The sequence below is a fragment of the Nestor notabilis genome, unplaced genomic scaffold (genome assembly GCF_000696875.1).
Source record: "Nestor notabilis isolate BGI_N333 unplaced genomic scaffold, ASM69687v1 scaffold12514, whole genome shotgun sequence".
Lineage (NCBI taxonomy): Eukaryota > Metazoa > Chordata > Aves > Psittaciformes > Psittacidae > Nestor > Nestor notabilis.
Genome location: NW_009925213.1, coordinates 90,112 through 101,368, shown reverse-complemented (window position 1 = coordinate 101,368; position 11,257 = coordinate 90,112). Strand labels below are relative to the sequence as shown.

Below are 11,257 nucleotides of genomic sequence, written 5' to 3'. Positions count from 1 at the left end.
AAAATTCCTTGTGGCATAGCTGTAAGGGTTATAGGGATGTATGAGCTTTCCTGCTGCTTCAAGGTGCAGTCCTCAGGGGTAGGGGAAAAATCTAATTATTTAAGTGCTTATTCTCTTGGAGGTGAGGAAGGTTATAGTGAGAGAAGAGGAAGGAATGAAAAGGAAAAAGGAGGGAAGGAAATTGATCACATTAAGGAGCTTTACCTTCCTGCTGCATACCCTGCAAAATCTTGGCCCTGTGCCAGTCAATGCTATTGCTTTTGTTGATCTGTTAATACACCCAGAAACCCTTTCAGTCTCTCAGAGGGTTGGGTTATTTCTGTGTGTCTGAAATGTATTTGAATATTTTTGACATACTTCAGAGTGATAGCAGTTTAGGCAGTTGTGGCTGGATGGGTAAGTGCATAAAACACAGGAACAAAAGAATGTACTCAAGTAAGGAGAAACCAATGTAAAAATAATACTCTTATTTGACAGTGTAGAGGATGGAGGAAATTCTCCAGCAGTGGCAGGGAAATTGTAGGTAGATCTAGATAGAGGAACTGTATGCCTTGAAAAGTCTGAACGGTTGACACTTATTGCAACTGTTTTAAAATAATGGGGTAACATCAAGATTCCCAAAAGACGAAATGATAAAGTGTACCTGTTGATAATTAATTGCAGCTCCCCTTGAATAATTACAAAATCGTGGCCTCAAGTGAGAAACTACGCTTTGCAGTTTCTTTGCCTAGCTACTTGTTTTATTTTGTTAAAGCATCCGAGACCTTCAGGACCAGAACCAGACCCATCTCGAGTAAGAGGCTGGGCAAATGGAAAGGAAGTCTGTTTTAAACAATTGGTTGTATTTTTAATCCATATTCTGCAGCAGGATCTCTTTGCTGTGGCTGCCTGTTTGGATAGCTTATTGCCATAGTAATAGAATCCTTGGCATCCACTGCAAGACTTAACATGTGATATTAAAGGTAAACTGTAACGCTTTTAAAAATAAAGCCCGAAGTATGTTTTAAGATCGTAAATCACTAAGAGAATACATGGGTAGGCTTAAATACAAATAAAACACATGTAAAGAAAATATGCAAACGTAACTTCTTCTTCTTGATCTATAGGTGTAAATCCTACCCTGACATTTTTTTTCAGGAGTTGGAAAATTGTGGGTCCAGGGGGCCTTGTAGAAAGAGCTGTAGAAGGAATATTGGGCTCCAAGGGCTGCTTTCTCTTTAGTCTGGCTGGTAGGGTAAAATCATCAAGAGTGTTACAGAGGTGAAAGGATTCCCCCCAAGAGACAGTAAATGTTGTCAGATGTCCATTTTTAAAGCCAGTGCTACTACCAAGGTATATGGAGGGTGAGGGATGCTTGATCGTAATTCTGCATATTCTGTGACTCCACTTTCTTTACCCTCTAAAGTAAAGAACTTGGAGGTAATGTATGTGAGGAGGCAGCCACCTGCCTGCTGATGGTGAACAGTAAGGGGAAAACTGGCTGAGCAGGAGCATATGGAACCACTTGCGGTGAAACTTGGAGAAAGCTGCAAGGCTACAAACAAGGGTGAATACTGAACCGTGCTGTGAGCAAGTAGGCTGCCTCCACACTCTACTGTCTTTCCCCTTCCTCATAATTATCACTTTCTCTCTTACACATGTGTCACACAGTTGCTTTGCTTCAGTTTATGTATCTATTTGACAGTTTGAGAATGATACTGAAGTCATCTGATGCATAAAGCACCATAAAAATAGAGCTTTCTTCAGTGTATTCAGTAAAAATGGCATTTCAGGCAAGCTGAATTATTAACTGACTTATCATAAATATAAATAAAAAATAGGAAAGCATTTTGGAACAAATATAAGCAGATGCACATGCTGAAGGGCATAAACCAATGTCCAGTTGAAGAAAAGTCTCCCCTGTCCAGTTGCAAACTAAAAAATTTTGCTTGAACTGGCAAGTGTCAGAACATGTACGGAACTTGGTGAGCTGCTACTCCAAGCCAGTATGCTCTATGTTAGTAATCAGCAATTAGTATTTGGTATGGTTCTTAAAGTTACACACATATTCTTAATTATTTCAAATGCTTAATGTTTCTTAATAGCTTTCAAATAATTTAACTTGATTTCTGAGACAGGAAGTCCCAAATAAAATATAAAAGGCTGTTTACATTGCTTGTTGAACCAGGTAGATAGGTTTCCTCTGGGATTATTAATCGTATTTGTTAACAGTACCATAAAAGCCGAGAATGGCAATTCCCACTCTTTTTTGCTATTTACTTCAAGGTAGCAAAATGATTTTCCTTTGTGTGGTTGTGGAAGTATCATCCCAGTCTATGCACATTTTTAATCTCATTTTCTTCCTATAAAAGACATGTCAGTATTTTGAAAGACATAGATAGAAAAACTAAAGACACAACTGTGTCTTCTGTTTATCTCTGTTGCTTAAGGATTGTTTAAACCTGTAACCAAAAAACCAGCTATATCCTATCTATCTAGCCAAGTGCAAATGTGAGGCTGATGTAGTTTTTAAGTTGTGTGCCCAATACAGTATGTTTTTCAGCTTCTGGGCAAAAGGTGAAAATAGGTCACAGAGTCTTCAGCTGGTAACTTGTAAACCTCTGAGATTACTGGAGATAATAGTTTCAAATAAGAAGATGTATATAAATGCAGGATCCAATTACACACATCCTCTCTCTTCCTCTAGTAATACACATTGGGACTGAACCAAACCAGAGGTACTCGGAACTAAAGACAAAGGTTTCATACTCTTCTATAAAGAGCTAGGCTCTCCGGTCTCCAGGGAAGCAAGTCATAAAATTAACTAGTCAGATATAGAAGCTTTTCTGCTTATAATTGCCTCATTTATTCCTCCTAAGCTTTGTTCTTTAGGCTAGGATATGTTTCCTTTTATAAGTGTGTGGTATACCAGATGTTTTGTGTAGTATTAACTTATTCTTTCAAAACAAAACCTGGCCCTAAGTCCCATCTATGCCAGTCTCTTTTCTTTTTTCTTTCTGAGAGAGTAAGCTTTGTTCAGTGAATATATACATTCTTCCCTTCTTTTACTTATTTTATAGTCAAATAAAAGTCAAGAAAGTTTCTCATGCTGTATCCCAGAAGTCCTTCAAGATTTCATTCAGCATTTCTTACAAATATGTATATAACATGCTTTCTTTGATGCTGAGCCCTTATAAATGCATTGTCTCTAAAAAGAGAATATATTTACGTAAAGACATTTAGTATCAAAACTAACAAAAATTATAACAAATGCCTGTAGTTATAAATAGATAAGGAATGGTGAAACTAGGTCATCGATCTATTGTTTATTTAACAGCCAATACCTAATGATATATTTTGAAACTTGTTCAGATCTTCAGATCAAGAAGGATGCTTGAGTTGATAATTTTCCTTTTTAAAAATGTCAACTGTAATACTGGGAGAAACATCAGTTAGTTCATCATTGGTTTTTTAAGGTCAAAGGTGCATTAAGTAATTTTTTCTTCTACCTCAGTCTTCATCTCTTCCAATGCTGTATATAAGACAAGAAAAAAAGTAAGATTTTTGTGATTTTTCACATTGTTCTTCCTTAGAAACGTTATAGAGCAATATTTCGTATAGATGGCTTGTTTATAGTGAATTGAAGATTCATGAATGGACTGGTGGGATGCAAGTATTGACAGATGTTCTGGAGAAACTTCTGTGATAGGACATCCTTTTCAGATTTTTTTGGTTTTCTGTTACTGGATCCAATTAACAAACATTTCCATTAGGAGGGCAGGTTTTCTTGTGTTCTATTTTTTTATCTAGCTTAGTTGTGACCAGTGCCCTGTGAATACTAAAAGCAAACTCAGCAAATGTGTCTGACATCTCTTTTTTAGGAAGTGTAAGCTTGCATAATTTTAATATGTTTTGGTTTTTTTTTTTCCTTTAAAAGGTAACAGAATCCCCAGCAGATGTAGCAGAAAGAGCAGACAGAATTATTACCATGCTGCCTTCAAGTCCCAATGCAAAAGAAGTTTACACAGGAGCAAATGGAATTCTAAAGTAAGATTTTTTTTTGCCGTTCGGAGCATTCCCAGTCCTACTCAAGACTGTATTACATTGTCAAATGATCACTGTTGCTGTAACTCTTGCTGTGCCTTCAGGGCACTTAATGTTCTCCTCTGCTTTGTCACTATTGATATTTCTAATTGTATGAGTTCTCTTAACCTGTGTTTGCGTTTGAATGGCTTTTAGCTAAAGTCTTAATTTATTTTCAGTAGAATTACAACTCAGTTGAATTTGAGGCAACTTAAGTATTATCTACCTTCTCAGTTGCATGTTTTCTTTTACTGTAATATACTACAGACAAGTATAACTAGAATATTTGCTGGCAACAATTATTTGCTCAAATGCTTCTTTCTTTAACTTAAAATCCTGTAAATGAAATGTTCTGAGGAGATGCCATTGTGTATCATGGTACTAAAGTGCATTAACATGGAATAACTGACAAGGCTTTATTGATTTCTACTCCTACTATCTGTTTATTACACAAGAAATTATCTGAAGAGTTTGTTTAATGCAAGACTGTTTTTTAACTTTTGTGGAGAGATTTCCACTGAGCCTAAAATCCATAGTTTGCAGAATTCTAATACAGTTTTTGGACTTGTCAAATTAAAAAAAAAATAGTATTTAAAAGGCTTTTCTCACCACATATGCACTGCTCCTGGCAGGCTGACTTAAGGCTACTCAATACCTCTGAGGATCATGTAGGATCTTACAGCTATCCAGGTTAATAATGTAAAGGAAGAAACATACAGAAGACAAAAATACAGTAGATTGTCTAAAACAAATGATACCTTTTTTAGGTGTGGAGTATAGGCAATATTAAGGTGGTCTGATAATAAAGTGAAGTAGAGGAGGAGAATTTCTATTCTTCTTGCAATATAGGAAATAATAATTGTTTCCTTCCCTTACTGTAGTTAATTCCTCACCAAGTAGGACTGAGCAGATCTAAGTATCCATAACTTAGACTCTTCAGGGAAGAAGGGCAATTGGATCAGTCCCACAACGCTGGGCAAACAGCTGCAGGAGAATTGTATCCAGGATGGCAGTGCTTTGAAGACTTTGCAGTACTTACTGATGTAATACAGCCAGTTAATCTTTTGAGGACCTAGATGTGGAAAACAGTGCAGGGGTAACAGGGAATGTGGAAAGCAGTCCTATGTTGCTGCAGTTTCTCAGCCACTATTCAAGAGACGAAAGTGTAATTTGACAGTAGTGGTTAATTGTCACACTAGAGTGACCTGGTCCTTGGTGACTGGTTTGACTTTGATCATTTTCTGAAGAAGTAGGTTTCTTCATCTACTGAAGAAAACACTGATGCTCTGACTGCTTAAGGGTTAACTCAGTCATCCTGCTGTGTTACCAAGGAGCCTGTGCAACTGCTCCTTGTTCCGAACATTAGGGGAGATGATGTAGAACTGTATCTGCCATGCTGGTTTTCATTTGCATGTGTTCAAACTAACTGCAGCAGCTCATCCATCCTGTGAAAAAGAACAGGTTCTGTGTATGTGGCACTATTTGAATCTGAAGCTACAGTGGGGTCCACAATTGTATGTATATATTCAGAGACTATTTCCAGCAATCTAGGCAATTTGATTCAGTGGAATTCACTGTACTGTCCAGAGCACACAAGGTGCAGCGAACCTCTTCATCTGTTATGCATAGCTTCAATTTAATTGCCTTTTTATGACAAAGAAAAACCTATGCTGTTTGATTTCATGGTAGTTGCTGATCCAGTGGACATGAAGTTATGGTGCAATTGAATGGAAAGAGGGATAAAAATATAATTTTTTTTTTTTTAATTGTTGAGGGCCTTGGAAAATTTTACTTTAATTGCATTTTTTGAACACATACACAACTTCTTGTGTTCTACAGTTTGGGGTATAATTCTTCTGCCTAAATTTACTGCCTCTCAGTGGGAAAACTTAATATTTTTCCCCCTGCTTCACTTTAAAACTGCAGTGGGTTTTTGTGGAGTTAGTTATGATCTTTATGTTGAATAAATTTTAGCAATGATTAAAAGAATGCAATCAGGCTATTCTGATAAGTACTTACGATATTGTATATATATAGAAAGAAAAACTGTATTGGTATATATACGAAATTTTAGGCAGTTTCGACATTTAGTTCAGTTGTTTGCAATACATCTTAGATGATCCTTATATGATATACTGCTGAAACTAGATGATCTTCATGTCCTTTCCAACTCTAACCATTCTATGATTCTATGGCAAGTTTTCCTAAGGTGCCTTTTTTGTGTAATTTTTTTAATAATAGTGTTTAGGATTCTTATCCTTTTTTGTGTTCAGGTTTTATTGTGTTTTGAGTAGTTCAAAACTGTGGTATACATACTCAGTAGTACACATACTGAGCAGACCTTGCTCAGTAAAGTTTAAAACTTTCTGTTTATTAGTGTACTGAAAAGTGTCTGTATGTTTATCATGCTGAAGAAGGTCAGCACCATGGTAATAGTTGCAGATGTTTTGTGCAACAAATACTTAACAATAAATCTTAATTTTAGGAAAGTGAAGAAAGGCTCATTGCTAATAGATTCCAGCACTATAGACCCTGCAGTTTCAAAAGAATTAGCCAAAGCAGTTGAAAAAATGGGAGCCGTTTTCATGGATGCCCCAGTTTCTGGAGGTAAGTCTTCATTAACAGTTTGCCTGATATTGGACATGTTGTCTCTTTGTTTGCAATTTCAGCCATCAGTTTGTACCCTTGCTGGTAAAAGTTGCTTTCTTTGCTACATGTACAGCATTCTTTTTGTTTTTAAGAAATGTGTGTTATTGTAGAAATATTTTTGAGATCTAAGAATATGCTTTTGTGTTAAACCTGAAGAAACTGACCTTTCATGTGATATGGTACAATGGTCCTTTTAATTTAACTTCTTTTGTAAAGTTGTATTTTTATGCAGGTATTCACATCTCTTCAGTCTCCATCCATTTTTTTTAGACTGTTTAGTTACCATTAAGCAGTTCTGCTGCTTTTTTCATTAATTTACAAGGAAATAATGAAGAGGGGAATAAAGGATCTAATTGTCAGGAAAAAAAGAGCTTTCCTCTGGTTTTGTAACAGTTGAAGAGTGTCGGTGATGCTTGTATATTCTTGAAGTTGCTAGTTACTGATCTCTGAGTATTTCATCTCTTGTAGGAAATAATATAGAGCAGAGAGGTCTTTTATTTTGTGGAGAGAGGAAAGCAGAAGCACAAAATTAATGTTTTGAAAACAGAACCATCGCTGAATTCTTCTCTAAACCCCCTAGAATTAGAAGGTGAGGAAACCCCATTTTGTGTGGGAAAATCTTGGGGTATCTACTATACATTCTAAAATTTGATATTAGTGGCATCATGAGAATTCTTCATTTTCCTGTCTTTAATGAGGTAATTCAGATAGTTATATTTGAAAGAGGATAAAAATGCGAAGGGTAAGAGAGAATGTAGCCTTTCAGAATTTGTAAGAGGTATGATGCACAAGCTAGGAAGAGCATGGCCTGAATTTCAGCTCATGAAGATGAGTGTGGGTGAGGAGCAAAAACTAACCATCTTTTTAATTTTCAACTGAAAACTAAGGCAGGATTTGGCTATGCACTAGAAGCCAAAATTTTCATTCAAATTCTAATGTGAACAGAAAGTTGGAAGACTAAGGTAGGCAATATTGAAAAAGATAATGGGGAAGACAAGATTCTTGCTTCTCAGATAAAATATTAATCCTTTTTTTTTATAAAGTTAGATAACTTGTCAGCCTGGGAATAAAAACCACAGGAAAGAAGTATGTTGTGGGTGGATTATATATCTGTCTGATCCTTTTCTAAACACAGCATGGCCTTCTACTTATCGGTTGGGCAATTCTGACATCTTTTCTGTGGTTCTTTTCAATCCCTTTCCCCCAGATACAGTGTTTACCCAAGGGAATTATTTACCTTTTAGAAATCTCTGTAATTGGTTTTTAACTATGAGGTTTTGCTTTAAGACTACTGTAACTCCAAAGAATGAAAGAAAAGTTTGATCCCAAACAACCTGTCTTGAGAGTTTCATTCCTTGAGAAAATGGTAATGTTGTGGCTGGGTTTAATATAACATACAGTGGACTGGTCTGAATACAAATTGCCCTTTTGGCATTAGTGGTTTATCTGAACACAAGTTATTTGGTGTTCAGTGTCAGTTACAGATTGAATGATATTCTGAAGGATGGGTGAAGAACTGAGATTCAGCTTTCTAGTCCATCATATGTTTTTGAATGCTAAGGAGTGCTCTGTACTAGCCGTGTTTGAAGTGGGCAGTTGCTAGAAATATGGAGAAGTGTATTGGAAAGAGATTTTATGTTATGCTTTGTTATTTCCATCTTTCAGGACCTAACACATCAAGTCTTTGGGGTGTTTTTGAATGTCCTGACTGGATTGTTGGCCTTCAGACAAAACACTAAATGGAGAAGTATGCTTAGCTCTCGAGAAATTGGCAGGAATTATTCTGTTGCTGTAGAGTTGGCAGGAGTGTGAGGGAGGGCGTTTGTGGGATGCAGTGAGGAGGAAGAGAAAGCAGCATGCCTGAGCTGTTGTCTTTAGATCTATCTGTTTACTAGCTGTTATTGGCAGACAATTCCACTTGTGTTTTTAGGTATTTGGGTGTTGCCTGATGGATGTTAATGTTCATCTGCACTGTGAACAAGTTATTTCTCAAACTAAATATTTTGAATATTGCTTGGGCTATAAACCTTATGGAGAAATAGTAGTGATTTCAGTCCTGTCTTGACATTGCAAACAAAATATCTTAAAGCCTAGTGTTAGTGCCAGATTTTAGTGGCTTGTTTGCAGCCCTTACCCCTGAAAGATTCTTTCCCTTGATCTTTTTCAGATGACTGGTGCACCAGTGCAGTAGACACATCTACTTCATATGATTCATCTACAGCATTTACTTGCAGCTTACAGTCAGGACGCATTACTGGAAATTGATGCACCAAGTTATTTTGTATTAACTGACTTTGGAAAATACTTCTTATCCCTGTAGTTGCATGCAGATTATGTTGCTAATGCTGTCTAGAGATAGCAATCGCTTTACCCTTCGATTAGGATCTCTTGCAGGTCCACATGAGAAAGTTGTGTCGCAGTTCCCAGTGCTGCCCTGATTTGTGAGCTCTTTGTGAGCATATAACAAATGAGGGAACATCTTCAAAATCTGTTATTTTGGGGTTTTTTTGTTGTTTTGATTGGTTGGTTGGTTTTTCAAACCTGGAGGAGTACATTTATCTTTTTGCACAGATTGGATTCTGCATCTTTATATGTATAAAAGGTTTCTAAACCACACATTATCACAGAAGCATATTTAAAACTGACTTCTGTTGGCGGTGAAGATACTATTGGCTGAATAAGGGTTCTAAATTTAGCCTTTAAGAATTGCATTGCGTTTGTCCTTCCACTGATTTCACTGGCAATATCATACAGATTTTCACCTTGTAATCCAGAGCAAACTTTACTAGTGGTTTCACTAATGTTAGTGTAACATTTCTCTCTTTAATTCAGTATACAAAATGTTCATTGTCTAAAGTACAGTTGGTGAAATGGCTTTTTTATTCCTGATACAATGCTTTCTTCATTGTAAGCATTGTTAGAATAAAGTTTGTAAACACTGTGAAGATCTTTTCTATTATTTCATTTCAAAGAACAATATGTTTCAATATTCCAGCTTTTTTATTAAAAATAAAAAATAAAAAAGAGGACATCTGTTCAAAACTGGGAAGTGAATGTATTTCACTGGCATCGTCAGACTGACAGCAGATTAAATAGGCTAAACAATAATTGATGAATGTGATTCTCTTACTTGAACATTGAAGGTTTAGTGCAGTGTCTTTTCAAAGGGAAGCAGAAGAGAGGGCCTTGCAGAAGAGTTAAGACTATGCATGTGCACACCAATGCTTGCAAAGATGATTTGAAAGACAAAGATGTTTTCAGACTACACTAAATAATAAAAATAGTAATGAGTGGTTCAAAGGTTGTATCTCTTAGCTTGTAGATTCTATTATAATAAGGAGTCATCGTTGATGTGTTTGCCAGAGGTTTTGTTTGATTTTGGCTTTTTGGCCTGCTAATGTAGTGATTGGGATATCCGTAAGGATCCTTGAAATGCTGTCATGACAAAGCAGGGAATTTGGAACTAATAATTCTGACCTATCACCCTCAATGGCAGGTGTTCTTGTTGGTGAGGAAAAGATTTAATGGCATAGCAATATTTGCTCCATTGTTATTTCTTTATTTAAGCCGTTATGCTTTATTTCTAAAGCCTGAATGTGTGTACTCAGGATGGCCGCAATGTTCTCTGTGCTCCTGGTACTGAGCATATAATTTTAACATCACTATTTCTTCAGCTCTTCCTCATGCCTTGCCTAATCTTTTCTTTCCTGACATGTTTCTTAATTTCTATGTGTTCGTTTTTCTGGGTATATCTCATCTTACTAGTTTTTTTGCAAAGTTGGTGATGTAGGTATGGTAGTAGAAATTACAATATACAACCTTAATGTTAAAGGTCATATGAAAAATGTTATTGAGTTAATCTGAAATTTTAATGAAGTAAAAGTAATGAAGGAAGTAACTGATAAAAAAAAAAGGAAGAATCAAGTGAAATGAGGACAAAGAAATACTTTGAAATCTGAGATGCTTAAAAACCTTCTGATTCCTAATAATTTATGTTTTAAACTATTTAACAATACTTATGTTTGTCAAAATTAAGCTAGTTTAATAGGCCTATTTTGTTGGAGAGAAGATGGAAAGGAAGGGAAGTCATGAAAATGTTACACATTTGGTGAGGATGCAAAAGGTAGCAGAAGGCAAGGAAGAATAGACAGGTTTGTTGAGAGTATCATCTAAAAATATTCACTGATGTGGAGACAATTATCCTACTATGACTAAAAGGGTGGAATGACTGATTTTATTACAGTATAGTGTATTTTTTTGGCTGTGCAATTGTGTGTAGTCTGGCCAACTAGTGACCGATGTGTAGGAAACGTATCTGTGTCCATTTATTCAAAGGTGTAAAGATGAGTTATTCATGATGGCCCAATGGGATATAACTAGGAATAATCGGCTGGAAATCATTAAGGAAAGAAAAATGCATGCTGTGTCTACCAGCAAAAACGACCTAAGGACATTCTTCATGCACTGTGGAATAATTTTCCTAAGGAGATGGTTAAAGCCAAGTATCTCGACATGCTTTAAACTGTACTGGGCAAAGCGCTAGGAA

General features: G+C 36.2%; 1 protein-coding gene across 1 annotated transcript in view; it reads left to right on the top strand.

The window, feature by feature from the left end:
* The window catches only part of HIBADH (3-hydroxyisobutyrate dehydrogenase), a 75,153-nt gene that overhangs the window by 577 nt on the left and 63,319 nt on the right, over nt 1-11,257 (top strand). Inside the window, exons 2-3 of the mRNA XM_010012950.1 lie at nt 3,917-4,026; nt 6,548-6,669. Coding sequence (XP_010011252.1) covers nt 3,917-4,026; nt 6,548-6,669 — 232 coding nt within the window. The remainder of the gene's footprint in view (nt 1-3,916; nt 4,027-6,547; nt 6,670-11,257) is intronic.